Source organism: Microcebus murinus, chromosome 14 (assembly GCF_040939455.1).
Source record: "Microcebus murinus isolate Inina chromosome 14, M.murinus_Inina_mat1.0, whole genome shotgun sequence".
NCBI classification, from domain to species: domain Eukaryota; kingdom Metazoa; phylum Chordata; class Mammalia; order Primates; family Cheirogaleidae; genus Microcebus; species Microcebus murinus.
This window is the reverse complement of record NC_134117.1, coordinates 35,291,482-35,309,984: the sequence shown is the minus strand read 5'-3', so window position 1 is coordinate 35,309,984 and position 18,503 is coordinate 35,291,482. Positions and strand designations below refer to the sequence as shown.

The 18,503-nt window shown below is 39.2% G+C and overlaps 2 protein-coding genes across 2 annotated transcripts in view; one reads left to right on the top strand and one right to left on the bottom strand.

Moving 5' to 3' along the window:
* The first annotated feature begins 207 nt into the window (after positions 1-207).
* LIPM (lipase family member M) lies at positions 208-16,622 on the top strand. Its single transcript, XM_012765015.3, has 9 exons — positions 208-528; positions 4,421-4,535; positions 8,829-9,027; positions 9,843-9,952; positions 10,402-10,538; positions 10,671-10,817; positions 12,119-12,190; positions 13,437-13,508; positions 15,582-16,622. Exons 1-9 carry the CDS (start codon positions 382-384, stop codon positions 15,849-15,851), a joined length of 1,269 nt encoding a protein of 422 aa, XP_012620469.1. The 5' UTR covers positions 208-381; the 3' UTR covers positions 15,852-16,622.
* A 775-nt stretch (positions 16,623-17,397) lies between these two features.
* ANKRD22 (ankyrin repeat domain 22) overlaps positions 17,398-18,503 on the bottom strand; it is a 29,250-nt gene continuing 28,144 nt past the window's right edge. The window contains exon 6 of the mRNA XM_012765026.3: positions 17,398-18,319. Coding sequence (XP_012620480.1) covers positions 18,242-18,319 — 78 coding nt within the window. The 3' untranslated portion in view covers positions 17,398-18,241. The remainder of the gene's footprint in view (positions 18,320-18,503) is intronic.

The following is an 18,503-nucleotide window of genomic DNA, read 5'->3' as shown; positions in this document are numbered from 1 at the left end:
ATGGGAGGAAAGAAGTTCCTCATGGTCCTTATTCCCTGGTGCTCAAGAACAGAGGTTTTATGGGCCGTATCGCATGCATGAAACTCCAGGTTGCATCAGAGAAAGTTCTACCCAGCTAGAAGTTGAAGGACTGGTGACTACAAGTTGTGTGAGAGAGGAACAGGAGGGGCCAGGTGGCATTGGGACATCCCAAGCAATGTTTCCAGCCTCCTTTGTGTTCTCCCATTCCTAGCAACTAAGTTTGCTTAATTTGCTTCAGAATTTAGAGAAGGGATTGCAGCTGGCAAATATGTGAAGGAGTTTTTAAACCTACAGATTCTTCTTCTGACTTTAGACTTTGTTACTATATTGCCAGGAAAACATAAATGCTTATGGTGGACCATGTTAGAAATCTTGTCGAGAGAGTGGATTGTGGCACACAGAATGGAGATGTGGCTTCTGATTCTGGTGGCGTATTTGTTCCAAAGCAATGTGAATTCAGGACGTTTGCCAACTAAAGCTGTGGACCCAGAAGCATTCATGAACGTTGTAAGTTGAGCTTTTCTGTAATGTTTTGGGGAAATGTACCTTACATGTTAATATTTGCATCTGTGTATTATCTGCATTATGTATTATATTTATATATGGTAGTGATTTATGCTGGAATATAGTGATAAAGTCTAATAGCATATTTTACTGGAAAGAATGCTAACCTGGGTGTCAGCAGACCTGGGAACAAATTTTGTAAACTTGGACAAATGATTTAATCCCTTTGGGCTTCAAACACAACATAAGTTTTCCTTGAACTCTTAGGGTCATTCTATGAGCAGAGAAATAATTGAGGTATTTTGGGCCAACCCCAGACACTTGATTATTTCTAATTTGTCTCGTTCTTTTTATTCTTTTTTCACTTTCTTCCATTTTATAAAGATGTTAGCCCTCACTTCTTGCTATCAGGGCACCCACTTCTAGGAGCATTTACCGTACCATTCTAATCCACTCTTTTTATCCTGTTGTGGACTGCTACCTTTGTTGAATGGCAGTAAAAAGACCCCGAGAGGGCCTCCTATGAGTAAAGTGCATGAATGATAATACATCTCTTTAGGTCTCCCAGGGAATTTTTTTTTTTTTTTTTGGCATACTGTCCTACATTGGGTTTTAGTAATGGCCACCATAGCAGGCATTGTGATAAAAGCTGCAGACATACTATTTTCTTTCAACTTCAACTGCCCTACGAAATGGATATGATCATCCACATATTTCAAATCAAGGAACTGACATTAAAGCAATTGAACAAGTTAAACAAGGCCACACCACTGGTACATGGCAGAGCTGCAATTTAAATGCAGGGCCGCCTAAACACAAAGCCTATAATTATAACCACTATGCAATGCAATAAAGCCTCCCAGGTGAGAAAGAGGAGAGTTTACCTCCAAATGAGTATGATGATTGTGTGCCATGACATCCAGGCAACATAAGTTTATCTAATACCTCACAGAAAGAGCAACTTTAATATACATTTATACAGATTTCAGACACTTTTTACAAAATCTCCCTTGTATGGGTTCAGAAACTGAGAGGTCATAGAAATATTCTGAATCTGCATGGTGCTAAATGCCAGGGTTTTTTTTTATCATTCCAATGGTTGGCTGTCTTTTGACACTTTGTCTAGATAGTTCACACATTTGGTATAGATCCTCAGGGGCCATTCTTCTGGCTCTAGGAATGTTCTACACAAATTCATCTAATTTAGGGATAGAGGGAATCTCTTTAGCTGCCTGGGCCCCACCCACCTTTCACTTGGGGTTTCAGGAGCCTAGAGACTAAAATTCACTTTGGAAAAACAAACACCACATGTATTCACTATTAAATTGGAACGAACCAATGAGCACACATGTACATAAAGGGAAGTATAACTCAATAGAAATCAATCAGGGGAAGGGGGAGGGCCGGGGAGGGGGTGGGCAAAATCCTACCTAATGAGCATAATGTACACTATCTAGGTGATCTGATTCAAGCATTACAAAAGCGATCCTTGTAACCAAAAACATTTGTCCCTCTGTAAGACTTCAAAATAAAATAAATAAATAATAAATAAAATAAATATATAAAATAACAAAATAAAATAAAAATAAATAAATAAATAATACTCATTTAATTGGGCTCTGCCACTGAGCAGTAGATGGGACAAGTCCTTCATCAAAGGGGGTTCTGGGTAGAGCTTCTCAGTGTCCACAATATTTAACTATTCCCCCAGTATAATTTTTTTACTGTTATAAATAATGCTGGGATAAATATCCTTACAGGTGTGTTTTGATGCATACTTCTGATTTTTTCCTTAAAATTTCATAAATGGACAATGAGATTAAAAGTTAAATATTGAACGCATTCATAATTTGTCAATTTATAATAAAATTTAAAAATTAAATATTAGCATTTAAATAGATAAACTGTTCTCAAAAATGATTATACAAATTAATAAGTTCATAACTAATACTTTACCCCTTTGAATACATTGGGCCTATATTTTTATGTCCACAAATTTATGTCCTACAATTATCCTGCATAAACTCTCCTACCAAGTTTAGTCTGTTGACCCTCTGCCACCTGTAGGCAGTATTCACTGTGGCTGTAGTTCTTTTCCTTCTGGGATGTCCATGCCCCTATCCCCACCTCTTTGGGGTAACTCCTATTTGATCCTCAAGGCCTGGTTCAAATTCTCCTTCCTCCATGAGACCTGGCCTGACTAGCTCCAGCCATCGTGCTCCCCTTGCTCAGAACTCTTTTGCTCCTTCCTTTGCTCACATCCTTCAGCCCTCATTTGGCACATTACTTATATCTTCTCAATAAACACTTGGTCAGATGTCATACAGTCTCATGTTTCTATGCTTAACTCCCCAAATAGTTTACAACAGTGGTTCTTGAAGGACAGGCCTTCAGCTGCATCTGCATCACCTAGGAACCTGTTAGAAATGTCCATTCTTTGGATTCAACCCAGACCTACTGCACCAGAGACTCTGAGTGGGGCCCAGCAGTTTGCATTTTAACAAGCCCTCTAAGTAATTCTGATGCATGCTAAACTTTGAGGACTACTGGTCTATAAATTCTTTAACATTAAATATATAATGGTACAATTTGCAGATACACACACATAGGCACACGCAGACCCACACACAAACACTGCATTTCATAATACTTGGTTAACCTGGATTTTGATTACAGTGGTAACTAATGCTCCTAGTACCCACTCTGTACCAGGGGTTATGGTTACTGTTATATGTGCTTGTCTTTTTATATTTCTTGCAACAATCCCATGGGGTATGAATCATTGGTATTCCCAATTTACAGATAAATAAACTAAGAATAGGGATAGTTTAACTAAACCTCCCAAGATCATTCAGCTAGTCTGTGTTTCAGTGTTAGAGCCAGAATTAAAACTCAAGCAGTGGAACCCCAGGGCCTTTGTCTTATTGACTGTGAACTTTTGCCCTATATTCTACTCTGGGCATTTGACACCTGGCTTTTTTCTCTTGCTTTTTTTTTACAAATATAAAAAGAGCAACAGAGTATAGTTTCCTGATCTGGTTTTCTCCTTCTCTAGGTAATGACACTGGGCAAGAACAGTGAGGATGCTCAGGAGGTCTCTGCAGCTTCATATTGTCTAAAGAGTTTCTGCATGTAGCAAGTATAGAGAGCAGGGATTCTTAACCAGAAGTATATATTAATACATAAGCAACAAGGAATCTGCAGCCTCTGAGATTGTATGCAAAAGCATGTTTGTGCATCCACGTGTATATCCATTTTTATAGTTCCCCTCAAATGCACTGAGGGAACTTTAACCTAAAAATGTTAAGAATTACTGTTCTTGAGCCTATGGTTTTAGAACTAGAAAGAACCTTAGGGAATACATGGCCCAGAGATTCACATAAGTTGTGCTGAGATAGGTACTCCACTGGCTGCATTAGAATCACCTGATATCTGACCCAAAGTGGGCTCAAGACTCTGTATATTAAAGTGCATTCGGATTCTGTATATTTAAGTGATTCTGCATGCGCACCCAGGTTATGGAATCAGTGTTCTGGTGCAGTTGTTCTTAAACATTAGAATGCATTGGAATTCCCTAACGAGCTTGTTGAAACACAAATTGCTGGGTCCTGTCCTCAGAGTTCCTGACTCAGTAGATTTGGTTGGAACCTGATAATCTGCATTTCTACCAAGTACCCTAGTGATGCTGATGCTTTGGCCCAGGGTCCTTCTAGTCCAGTCTTCAGATTAAAAATAAAGAAAGTGAGGACCAGAAAGGGATGGTTGATTTTTCTAAAGTAATATTATTACTTAAGGAAAAGAAAGGACTTTCTTGCCTATGCCTCACAGCATCAAGGATCACTGAGAATACAGACATATACAACTCAATTAAAAACAAATTGTGCTTTTTCCATAGAGTGAAATCATCCGACATCAAGGCTATCCTTGTGAGGAGTATGACGTCACAACAGAAGATGGGTATATCCTTTCTGTTAACAGAATTCCTCGAGGCCTAGTGCAACCTAAGACAGGTACGGTTCACACTATTTCACCTCAACAAGGCAGTCTTCCCTGTAGCCAGGATTTCCTTGTGATTGAGTGTAGAAGGCAGTCTGGGTTCTTAGTACAGACTGGGGTCTATTGTTCTGGTCATAGGATGGTGTCAGTTCCCCCATAAACTTAATTACCACCATCCAACCCCAACATACCCTGTCAATTATCTCAAATAAACATACAGCATTTGCTTTTCAAAACAACACCTTTAAGAAAAGTCCATTTCTTGATCCCTTCTAGCACTCAACCCATTCCCCAAATCCCCTCTTTTTAGTCTAGAACATTAACTGATTATTCCTTGAACAGACCACACAAACCTCTGTTCATGAAGAATTCAAACTTCAATATGGCACCTGGCGCCCACCCCATACACTGTATTCCTCATCCAAAGAGCACTTTAGATATCTAAGATGTTGCTTAGCTTTTCACTAAGGACTTTTTAAGAACCAGGTTTTATATGTACATTTAAAAATTTTGATACATTTCCAGAGTTCATATAATTCCATTATTTTTTTGTATATGAGATTTTTAGCTATTGCTGAATTTTTAAAAAATTCATCTTCATTACTAAAGTATGCCCATCTCCCATTTCTCTTTGGCTTTATTCCTTTAATACTCCAGCTTTATGTTTATAATCGGCAACTACATTATCCATTATGTGTACAGGTAAACTAACTTCATGTGTTTTTTCTATATGCTGGGTACAATGCTAAGTGCTTTATTTGTATTAGTCCTATTTATTTATTTAATCTACTCCATAGAGTAGTCTCTACTTTGTGGAGTAGATTAAATAAATTCTCTTCCTGTGGAAGAGAATAGCAATCCCATTTCATTTTCACAATAACCCTAAAAGACTGATGCTCACAAAGGTTAAGTAACTTTGCCAGAAAGTCTGTGCTAGTATTTGCTTGTAGGCTACAAAACCTACATGCAAATCAAGATTAGTCTGCCACTACAGCCCACGATCCTAATGAGGACCAGAAAATACTGGGCAAATGCTATTGAGCTTTGGTGTAAAGAAGTTTCAGGGTTCCGTTTTACTCCAATGTGTTCTCATATAGCTTTTGGAAAAATGGCTTTTTTTTTTTTTTTCACACGAGCTGCACAGCTGTGCCTCCTATATGTCCAGCATGCTCCCACCCCGTGCCTCTGAACTTAACAGCTCTCTCTGGGGACCACTAGTTCACCTGCTGTCTGTGCAGCTTGCCCTGGCCCTCCTTTCAGGCCTCCTTTATCAGAGAGTCCTTCCCTGGCAACCCTATTCAAAATAGCAAACCCCTTGCCTGCTTACTTTTCCGTATAGCACTAACCACCACCTGCTGCAGTAGGTATTTGCTTGTTTGTTGTCTATCTCCCAACAACCAGAGTGTAAACTCACTCTGGCCATATCCAGTGACTAAAGTGCCAAGTACATTCTAGGTGCTAATAAATATTTGTGGAATGAGTGAATAAATTTCATATAAATAAATGAATAGCCTGGACACAGAGAGATAGAACTTTTCACAAAGCTCCTCGAAGCCTAGCGGGGTGGGCAAGGCACAGCAGTCGAGAGACTGCCACAATTTCTAAGTGTGAGGGTCACCTGCAGTCCCTGTTTGTGGACAGTTCGTTTTCTCACATCCTGTTAACTCACTGTTCCCTCGGAGTCACAGGTTCAAGGAATCAGTCTTTTAGGTCTGGTCGGTGCAGAATACTCCCCTCTAGTGGCTGATGTTGTTGCTGCAGCTTCCACTGGTCCCTCGAAGGATGCCCTCTCCCAGGATAACAGGAAAAAAGATTTTTCACCATCTCTTGAAATAGAGGGCCAATGAAATTCACACTGAAAACAACTGAAAAATGTTTACTGAAAAGCTTGTAGCCTGTGATAAAAGCCTTTTAATCTTTATCAAATAGTTATAGTTGGCTTCAAATACTTACATCAAGAGAGAAACATAGCCTGGAACATCCTCGGACATGACAGCTTTTTAAAGTGTAGCCCTTACACACGCACCTGCTGGCTAGAATTCATATAGAAAGCCAGGAATGTCAGGCATGTTCGAAATGATATAAATGAGCCAGCCCTCTCACGAGGTGACCCGCAAGTACAAAGTACACTGGTAATTAGGTCTAATCTGACCCCAGCCGTGGGAAATGTCCTGAAGACTCCCAGGGGAGTATTGATCACCTTGCTTTGATCACCGTGTGTTAACCCAACTGTCACCTCCCTGACAGCTAAGAGGATGAACTAAATGACCAGACATCAAGGAAAACCTGAAATAACACCGAGTTCTTTTCTCCTGGCCCTGCATTCACAGTCCTCAGTGACCTACACGTTCTCTCCCCAGAGAGATAAAATGAGGCAGGTGGAACTCACGAAGGCTGTCCAGATGCTGGATGAGTTTGCCATAGAAAGACTTTTGTCCTACAGGGAGGCTGCATACCGATTCTGTTCCCCTTTATAGCAACAGTAACAAGAGCTCCCCATCTGATAAGAGGTCAGGCAGCCTGCTGAGTTCTTAATGCACAGTATCGCATTTGACCCCCAAATCCCCTGTAAGGTGGGCAATTGTATCATCCTTTTGCTAATGAGGACACTGAAGCTCAGAGAGTCACTTGCTCTAGAGAGTTATAGCAATAACAACGACAGCAGCAATAAAGCTGTTTTTACTACAGCCTTCTTCTAAGCCAGCTACTGTGGTATGGACATTGCGTTTGCAATGTGATTTCATTTTCACAAGTCCTAATAAGGGCATGATACTTTTTTTTCCTCCCAATAGTGCAGCATTTTATTAATCTTTCCGTCATAGTTGCTAATGTCAAAATGATGTACATACCTTAATTTATTTAACGTATTGGAATTTTAAAGCCCTTAATCCTTATTTATCTCCTACTGATATTTTTATAACTCTTTATTTTGATATAATTTCGAACTTACAGAAAAGTTCTGGAAATAGTGCGAGGAACTGCCATATAACTTTACCCTGACTTACCAATTTTACATTTTGCCCCTGTTTATTTTCATCATTCTCATCCACCTCTTATGTGTTATCTCATTACTCTTTCCAAAACCTTTGAGAGTAGGTTTGAGACATCATGTCCATTTACCCCTAAATAATGACAAATACATTTATCAAAATTAGGAAACGAACACTATAGATATTTGTATTTAATCTATAATCCATATTCAAATTTTGTCAATTGTCCCAAAATCCTGTTTTGCCAAGTCTGTCTCCTTTATAAACAAACAATTCCTAAGGTTCTCTTTGTCTTTTTTGACCTTGACATTTTTGAAGAGTCTTGGACAGGTATGTAAATTTATTTGTCTGATATTTCTTCATGGTGTGATTCAAGTTATGCACTTTGGACAGGTATAACACACAAGTCAAGTTGTGTCCTTCTTGGTGCATCATATTATGAAGCATATGATGTTGGTTTATTCCAATATTGGTGACATTAACTTTGATAACTTTGTTAGATGGTATCTGCCAGGTTTTTCTAAAGTTAGTATTTTTCCCTTTGTAATTAATGCATAATTTCAGGCTAAGTAAATATCCTGTTTGTCTTTAAACTTTCATCCACAAATTTTAGCATTCACTGGTAATTTTAATCCTTCTGTATTTATTAATTGGCATTATATTGTAAATCAATTTATATATATATTAATTGGCATTATGCTATAAATAAGAGCTTTTCCTTCCCTCCTAATTGTTTATTTGTTCATTTATTTATTGATATCTATATGGACTTAGGGAGTCTTGATTTATTCAATGGCATATAATTCATTATTGTCATTTTTTTTTTGATGCTTAAATATTCCTGTAGTTGAACAGTGGGATCTCCCTCAAGCTTGTCCTTTTGACAGGAAGGTCTTAATCATTAGACCATTATATATATGGTATAAATATCTTCTCTGCTAAATAACTCGCCTTGCTATACTGTCTCCTGGGGCACTTACAATATTTTCTGAAAAGCTCATAGAAGTCCAATAATAATAACTATACAAAAATAACAATGGCAGATAAACTTTATAGACTTTCTGTGTCAGGCATTGTGCCACCTGTTCTCTGAGCTCTATTTTATTGAATCATAATAAAAATCCCCTTTTACCGATGAGGAAATCAAGACACAAAAGATTAAGTAATTGGCCACGATAATCAAGCTAACAAGTAACTGAATCAAAACTGAATCAAGATTTGAACATAGGTTTGTCCAACTTGAAAGCCCTTATCCATCTGTGGGTAGCAAGAAAGGTAAGAACATTTCACACCGTTGAAATTTTCTCTGTTTTGCAGGTCCCAGGCCTGTGGTGTTACTGCAGCATGGCCTAGTTGGAGATGCCAGCAACTGGATTTCCAACCTGCCCAACAATAGCCTGGGCTTCATTCTGGCAGATGCTGGTTTTGATGTGTGGATGGGTAACAGCAGGGGAAACACCTGGTCTCGGAAACACAAGACCCTCTCCATAGACCAAGATGAGTTTTGGGCTTTCAGGTATATGAAAATCTTGAGAATGAAGGTAGATGTGGATGTCTTCTGGAAAACTGGCTAAAAAACTATGGCTTCTAGTATTGGGTTAATTTATTTTGGTTGCATTACCAATATCCTAATTATATCTTTAATTAACTGATGAGTCTTTTGGAAGTAGGGGGGAATATTGGGTTCCCCAAGTAGAAGGTTAGGTCTGGCTAATGGCATGAGAATATTGTTGGTGTCAGGTGATTGAGACTGGAATGAGAGAAGGGTAGATCCATTTCCTTGTGGGCAGGCAATAGTATTCTAGAAGGAGGCAAGACCAGCCAGCATTAAAAAAATAAAATAAGGGAAACTATTAAGCTTTAGGGACTATCTAGTGGACTAACACATCTCTCATGCTAGTATAAAATATTTTTAATGTTTCCACTTAAATTTCCTATTGACATTCAACCTGCTCTTTCTGCCCATTAGAGAAGGGTCCATGCAGCATCTTTAATACTTTTCCTATAAATGAATCTGCATGGCCCTTTGCTGTTCTGCTAACAGTGTAATAGGGCACCTCCACTGGGAGATGGGTCATGTCCCAGTAAACATTCACTGAAGACAATTATCACTCCATGATAACATCTGGAGAAAACAGGTTTGCTGACAGCCTGGGGTACCAGAGACACCACACATCACAGGTTTGAAACGGGCCCACTCTGCCTGTTGTGAGGGGCACAGGAACAAGCGAACAGGGCTGACAACTCAGGGATGGTTTGTAAACCTTGGGGGTGCTTCTGTTTGTTTCTAATTGTAAATTTTTCATATAACTTTGTCTTTTCCCCCTGTAGTTATGATGAGATGGCTAGGTTTGACCTTCCTGCAGTGATAAACTTTATTTTGCAGAAAACGGGCCAGGAAAAGATCTATTATATCGGCTATTCACAGGGCACCACCATGGGTAGGTTCAAAGAAAAGCAGGTTTGTACACTCAGAAGAAATGTGAGCATATGGCACAAGCTATGCCTGGAATCAGGCACCTTGCACTTCTCAGATCTGATTTTATCGTCCTCAGAACCATAAAGGTCCCTAGCAAAGTGTTTATTATATAAACACTTACACTTACCTCCATACACACACACACACACACACACACATATATATTTTCTCAAAATCAATATTGTATTCAACAATTTACTTCAAGGGAACCTACTACTTGAAAGCAAATATGATAGGTGTCGTGGTAATCAAAGAAGATTTTTTGCTGCCCACCCCCAGATCCTATAACTTTATAGGAGAGTTAAGACATGATCACACATAATTATCAAAATATCTTGATAAAAGTAAAATACACACTTTATCAGTCTCAGGACGTTCAATATCTGTGATGATATGTTTCTTCTCTCACAGGCTTTATTGCATTTTCTACCATGCCAGAGCTGGCTCAGAAAATCAAAATGTATTTTGCTTTAGCGCCCATAGCCACTGTTAAACATGCAAAAAGCCCTGGGGCCAAATTTTTGTTGCTGCCAGATATGATGATCAAGGTATGTGACTCCTCAGAAAATATCTCTCATACGTAGAAAAGTCTGCCTAATCTTCTAAAAATGTATACTTTTATACTAGAGCCACTTCTTTTCTATCATATAATATTACTATTTCACTTCGTATTTTTACAGGGATTATTTGGCAAAAAAGAATTTCTGTACCAGACCAGATTTTTCAGACAGTTTGCTATTTACCTTTGTGGCCAGGTGATCCTTGATCAGATTTGTAGTAATATCATGTTACTTCTGGGCGGATTTAACAGCAACAATATGAACATGGTAAGTGGAAGCCTAGTAAATTCCCAAGGCAGAGCCAGGAGTTATTTATCTCATGCCTTGAGGGAGAGCAAAAGCCAGTGAAGACTTAGAGAAAAAATGTACTCCCAGGAATTCAGTTCCCTCCACATTGGAAGGAAATGCTTAGCATGGGCTGATGCAGAGTTAACATAAGGGCATTGCTAGATACTAAATCACAGATTCCAGATGGAATAGGACTGAAAGCAGCTTTACTACTGTGCATTAACAGGTGAAAGGGAGTGATTAGAATCTCTCTCTATCATCAGAGAGAACTGACACACATCATTCCCTTCTTCCCTCCACTTGGGTCCTTTTGGTTTGAAGTTTAAGTTCCTTGGTGGAATGTCAGGAAGTTGCAATTTGGCTTAGGCTACCAGAGTGTCACTGGGTGGGTTCCCCAGAAAGCATACTCTGAAATGGATATTAATGTGCGGAGTGATTTTGGGATAACACCTAGGCAAAGGGAAGGAAGCAGGATTGGGTAGATGAGAATGTCAAGCTGTGATGCAGATTCAACAGGAGCCTCAGTTGATCCTACAGGGATTTGTGAAGACAGGATGGCCCTTCGGAGCTGTCCCATGTCAAGGGGAGAGAGCTGGGCCTTTATACTCCCATATCAACCAGTCATTTAATGCAGACCACACCAGTAATGGGGAACGTCGGGGAGGCATCTCTCTGCAGCTGGGGCAATCCTCAAAGCAGGCTGACAGTGGAGGGCTGTCTGCCAACAGCACTGCCAGTGTTTAGGAGAATAGATGTCTTTAATCTTGTGAGATTTTTTCTTCTTTTTTAAAGTTAATAATTTGATTTATAGCTACCATTTGATAAGCGTATATTAATATTATGTGCCAGGCTCATTTTTCCCCTGTGCCAATTCTATAAGATGAGTGTTATCAATATCCTTACTTTATAGATTAGTATACTAAGATTTAGTAGATCAAATAACTCACCCAAATTCATCTAAAAATTAAATGGTACAGCTAGAAGTTGAAGACAGGTTCGATTCTAGATCCCTCATCCTGAATATCTCTAGTAAAATTTTTTGAAAGATGAGGTCAGATCTCTAATGAGAAGCTATTCTCATATGAAAAATATAGGTGCCCAGGAATATATTTAGTGGCATTTTATTTATTTGCACGTGTATATTACTGTTTCATGGTTAATTGTTGATAATTTCATGGTGTTTCCATTTCTTAATCTGACACCCTGGAGATTTGGTCTTGACAAGGTGCGCATCTTGTGAGTTTTTCCATATCCCAAAAACCACTCATGCTTTGTTACAGAGCCGAGCAAATGTATATGTTGCCCATAATCCTTCTGGAACATCCGTGCAAAATATTCTACACTGGAGCCAGGTAAGAATGTTGACTTTGGCTGGGCACAGTGGCTCATGCCTGTAATCCTAGCACTCTGGGAGGCCGAGGTGGGAGGATTGTTGAGGGTCAGGAGTTCGAAACCAGCTTGAGCAAGAGTGAGACCCCGTCTCTACTAGAAATAGAAAGAAATTAATTGGCTGACTAATATATAGAGAAAAAACTAGCCAGGCATGGTGGCGCATGCCTGTAGTCCCAGCTACTCAGGAGGCAGAGGCAGCAGGATTGCTTGAGCCCAGGAGTTTGAGGTTGCTGTGAGCTAGGCTGATGTCATGGCACTCACTCTAGCCTGGGCAACAAAGAGAGGCTCTGTCTCAAAAAAAAAAAAAAAAAAAAAAAGAATGTTGACTTTGTAGTCTTTGCTAAGGTTCCTTGCACATTTTATGTAGAATAGTCAAAGAATGCCATTTTGACAACTCAGGGATTATTTCACATTCATACTAAGATGAAATGCAGTCTGGTCAAGGCTGTTTTGACTGTCAATTTGATCAAGTTCATTGAAACTTTTCAGAAGATGGGAGGAGAGAACAGGAGTAGCCCAGGGACACTGTTAGTGGATCTTAAAAGTGTGAATTAATATGGTCCCCGTGAGACTACTGTCTGTCTCAAAGTCGTGGCTGGAGAAGATCATGTTTCTACCTTCTCCTCTTCAGTTCCTCCAACAGTATGGTCAAGTAGGAACAAAAATGCTAAAATGGGGCCTAATTACCCAAAGAGATTTTCACAAGAGTCTTTTGTACTGCAAACTTCACCTGCAATCACAAGGGATAAAGTCGTGTGTGTGTGTGTGTGTGTGTGTGTGTGTGTGTGTGTGTGAGAGAGAGAGAGAGAGAGAGAGAGAGAGAGTATATCCTCAAAACAAAGAAGAATTCTGAGTTGGATAACATTTTGGTCACCATCTCCCAGAACCTTCCAGGGCATGCTTTCCTACTATAATCCACAGAGTTGTGCAGGATGCTCACCAACATTGATGACACTAGGGATGCACTTCCTGGAGTTGATAATGTGAAGATCAAGTATTTATGTAGCCCATCTTTCCCCTTGAAAAGCCTCCTTGTTTTCTTTCCACTTGCCTGAGAAGCTTGTCCCAGCACCGAATGGAAGAGCAGTTCAGCTTTTGCTCTCTGCTTCCTTCACAATTGCAGAGTAGCATGTTTCCACCCCCCACCACCCCCGCCCTTCTCCAGGGACACCTCTGAATACTTTGTGTATTTTTGTCTCCTTCTAGGCAGTCAATTCTGGGGAACTCCGGGCATTTGACTGGGGCAGTGAGACCAAAAATCTAGAAAAATGCAATCAGGTAAGAGAACCAAATACCAACATCTGCTAAAATATATGTTCTTTGAAAATGTGTGAGAGGGAAGTTCTAGCAACACCAATTTATTCTAGAGATGGGAATGAAATATGAGAATTCAGGCAGAGAATAATAGTCAGGGTTGACTGCATTTGAAGATGAGAAAGTTCATAGCTTAGCCAGGAAACCACTCTGCCCCACAGTGGAGTAGGACCATTTTTGCTGAGGTCGCCTCCCTGAGCAAGGCTCTGGGCTTCTCAGGAGCAAGGTGGGGTAGACTTAGTACAGAGAAAAGTGCAGTCTATGGTGGATCCTGGAGGGATTATTTTAGGATAAAAACAAACAAACAAACAAATGGGGGTAGTGGGGGGCAAGGTTGTTTCACAGCACAGTAAAAAGAACATGAAATGGCTGGTGGAGATTCCTGTGTTAGTCTTGCCTCTGCACTAAAACTTACATGGTTGAGAGCAGGCTACTGTGATTCTTCAGGTCTCAATTTCTTTAACTTTAAAACAAAAATTATTGGATTAGAAAATTCTTAAGAATTCTCCATAGTCACACTTTTATGGAATCTATGACTTGCAAGTTCAAAATATGAAAACAAAAATGTTGTCACATTACCCAAGAAAATACATAGCTAAATGCTATGAAATAAAGTTAGAAATCAAAACGGAGAGAATTAGAATTGAACAGGCACGCGCTTTTGAGCAGAAAATCTTTACCGAAGATTATTGGTTAACACTGTAAATATTTACCATACAAACAGAGATAGAGGGAGCAGATTAGACACAGCTCAATCTTCCTTTGAGAGTCTCACATCGTACTTTACCTCCACTGCCGTGCACCAATCCAGATATAAAGTGCCAGGAAATTGGACAGACTGTGTAGTGCCCTTGGATAGCAAACTCTCAATCACTGATATCGGCTACTTCTTTTTGTAGGCCCGTCTTCACTGTTTCCTAGAATGTCTTTAGAGAAAATATTCCAGTTCTAAGATAGTTTTAGTTGATCACCATTTAATGGACTGAGTTCTAGAGGAAGTGACACGTGCAGAGTAGACTCCAGAAAATGGTAACGGAAGGGAAGGGGAAACAAACGTACAAAAAGGTGTCATGAAATCACAGAAACTTAGAGCTAAACATGACATTTAGTTCAATCTTTTCACTTTTAAGATGAGAAAAAATGTTACTGGCCCCATAGAATATTCCAACCTTGCTTGTCTAAATTAGGCCATAACTCCACATTCTTAGGGAGGCACAAAGAGAAACCAGGACACCAGATTAGAGCAAAGAAGCCATGGTGGGTTTTCTGAGTAAGAAACAGCCTTCCCATTTCTATGAAAAGTTCTGGGTGCTCATTAATCCCAAAGGCTCAGCCAGCCCAGCTAATTTGCTAGCACTACTTGGATAAGGGAAGGTTAGCAGAAATTAGTGGATACAACATACCATTCTTGGGGGGTGATTTTTAGGGGCCGGGGCAGGGAATGAGGGTTGGAGCTAGTATTTTTTACCTCTCCTTGGCTCAAATTACCTGAGTGCCACAGGCCCATTTGTTGATTTCTCCATGGTTTGGAGATGCAGTCAGGCTGGGCCTGCCTCAGGGCTGCCTGTGATCACACAGTCTCTGTGACTATCTGGAGGCTTTCCCAGTAGGTCTTTTTGTCTTTTTCTGTAGAATACCTGAATTTCTATTTCTTGCCTCATGAAATGTTCATGAAATTAAATTTTAAAAGGACAGGGACATTATTTTTAAAGGCAGTTTATTTGCAAAATATTTAATAAGAAGAAAACAAGTACAAGGCATTATGTGTTTTTTTGTGTGTTTTCTTACTTGGCCTAGTAAGTTATTACAAATATTATTTCCATTCACAGCCAAGAAACCAGGGTTCAATAATGTAAAGTAATTTTACCTTAATGTAGCAGCTGGAACGGAAACTCTTAACAGAGTTCTACGTGGCTCTAAGGCCCAGGTACTCTTCACCGCAACGCATGGCATGTTTATTATGTTTATTTGAAAAGTAAATTAAGAGTTGGGAAATCCAAATGTTACCTACAGTTAAAAACTATTCCTTTTCTCTAGCCAACTCCTATAAGGTATAAAGTTAGAGATATGACGGTCCCTACAGCCATGTGGACAGGAGGGCAGGACTGGCTTTCAAGTCCAGAAGATGTGAAAACTCTGCTCTCTGAAGTGACCAACCTCATCTACTATAAGAACATTCCTGAGTGGGCTCACGTGGATTTCATCTGGGGTTTGGACGCGCCTCACCGTATGTACAACAAAATCATACATCTGATGGAGCAGGAGGAGACCAACTCTTCCCAGGAAATGTGTGAGGTTGTATCGTGAAGCGTCTGATACCGACAGGTTGTAGGAACACTCTCATGGAAGACGGGGCTAGGGCCTGTGAAGGATTTCAAGAAGAATTTCCAGAATTGGAAAACTACCATCTTGGTAGAAGGGAAGGAATATAGTATGCATTCCTTCAGATTTCCTGCATTTGGCACTAAAACTCACATTTACCTTTTGTACAGTTAATTAAACTACTCATTGGGTGAACACAGGTTCCATATGCTGTTATATAGTCTGCCATCTTGAATGGTGTATTTTACCTGATAGCCACAAGGCATCTAGACATTGTCTATGTCATTCAATTAAACCTTTTTAAAACCTCTTTAAAAATAAGCTGTATTTTTGGAGCAGTAAAATAAAAGGACAAATTGGGACATATTGAGGTATTGAATCTCTGGATTGTTGTTGATTTTGACAAAATAAGCTAGGTTTTTCACTTTGTTGCCATAGAGATTTAACACTACCTCACGAAGCCAAGATGCTTTCATAACAACAACAATTAAAAATAATCAATGATACAGTAAAAGCATGCTCCAAATAAAGTCAAGTTTTACAGTTGGATCTCAGAGAAAAAGATTTTGTAGGATGTTTATGTGTTTTCCAATAAATGCTTTATGTATTCCATAAAGCATGTATGTGTATTCCGGTAGATTCTAGTCCAAGCTTGTTTGAGAGTTTACAGCCTGTTGCTAGGAGACTTAACGGCTAGAAATTCCTAGCTTCCAAAGTTTTCTGCCTCCAAAAATTAAAACCTAGGAAGAAAATTGTATAACACCATGAGTATAATGAAACAAATTATCATGCATTTTATCCTTTAATCTTGACAAAATTAATGTGAGACAATCACTCCAACTCACAAACCTAGATTTATTTCTTTAGAAAATTTTTCAATTTTTACAACAGTTTCAAAGATGACAGTTGTAAATTATATGAGTACTATTTTACAAAATTTCTGAAACCTAATTGAAGATATGCTGGTGTGTGCCAAAGGTGTACTGTGGAAGGTATACTGGTGTGTGAAGTGCACTTGTTTTCTCTGTCCTCCAGAGACCCTGTTAACTCAGTTCAATGCTAATCAATCTTAAATAATTTATTAAGGGATGTTTAAAGGCTTCAGAATCTATATCTGCACACTGCTTCCCTCACAAAATATGTGTCTTTAGGGCTTATACGTAATTCAATAAATACTGCTGGATTTGATTTTTATTAGACCTTTGTTCTGTTCAAGGATGGTAAATCTTTCATTCTTAGACTGTATGTGTTGCTACATATAGTGTAACTTAGTCTATGTCTACAGCTGTGCATGATTCAGTCTCGATTTGCAAAATTTGATCATATTTTTAAAGTGTATTTATTTCCACTCTGTCTCATTCACAAAGGAAGTGAGACATATACTTTGATATTCACAATCTCTCACTTAGAAATATAACCCAGATCCTACCTCATTAGATAGCTCTATTACTTGTGAAGAAGTCTTTTAACCAAATAAGCTACATTAATGTTTTAAATTTTATCCATAAAAATAAACAAAACAAACAGGCTTGGTAGCCACCTTGTATTTACAAGAGGGTCATGAAGATATTTTTTAAAACAAACATTTTGATGATAGACATTTCTATTGGTATGCTAGTAAACCAGTTCTCTGGAGACAAAAAAAAGTTCTGAATTGTCAATTTGCCAGTTTCTGTGATGTAAACACACCCACCACTCACACCTGATAGATGTTTTTATAGAAGTTGTTTCATCAAAGGAATGTTTGCATGTGACTCTCTCAACCCACACGCATCTACATACCATTCTATACAAGTGTACATACTTTGATTAGTCCTCTAAGTAGTCAAAGGGGACTTCGAAGACGGTTTGTCTCCTAGGACATGACATAGACCAGACATCCTCTTTGTAAAGTGATGCAAGTTGGAAGACAGAACACTGTCTCCAGAGATAACTCTGATCTTCTTCTTCGGGAGAGACTGAGATTGAAACCTCAGGTTCTGCTGCTGTCGTTGTTATTGTTGTTGTTTGAGACCTACATTGCCCAGACTGGCCTTGAATTCCTGGGCTGAGGTGATACTTCTACCTCAGCCTACCAAGTAGCTGGGGCAGCAGGTGTGAGCCACTGCACCTGGCTGAAATATCAGTTTTTGACTGAAATGGATACTCCAACAACCTTAGCGTTTCCCTTAGTAGGATTATGGCCACGGTGAACTCAATTAAGCAAAAAATATTGTAAATAAAAAGTTCTTCAAAAATATTACCCATGGCAACCATCATAATCCTCATAAAATAGTGGCATCCAGGTTGAGGGGCCCACCGACCAGCAGTCTGAGATGGAGCTAGAATCCAGTCCTTCAACTTCGTCTATGTGTCCACCTGCGAGGTCACAAGTATTATGATACTTTCCTCAGCATTAATTCAATCTGGGAAAATTTTAATCTCCGTGCAATATCCAGTGAACTCTCACCGTGCTGAAGAAGAAAAAAAAAAATTACAGTTATTTCCAACAGTGTCAAATGTCAATGCAAAGAATCTAGTAAACAGCCTAGACTGATTGTCTCCCTGGCTTGGCAAGGGCTTCAAATGGTGTTCAGTTCTAATAGTAATAGGATAACTTCATTCCTTAATGAGGATGATTCATTTTGCTGTTATTAG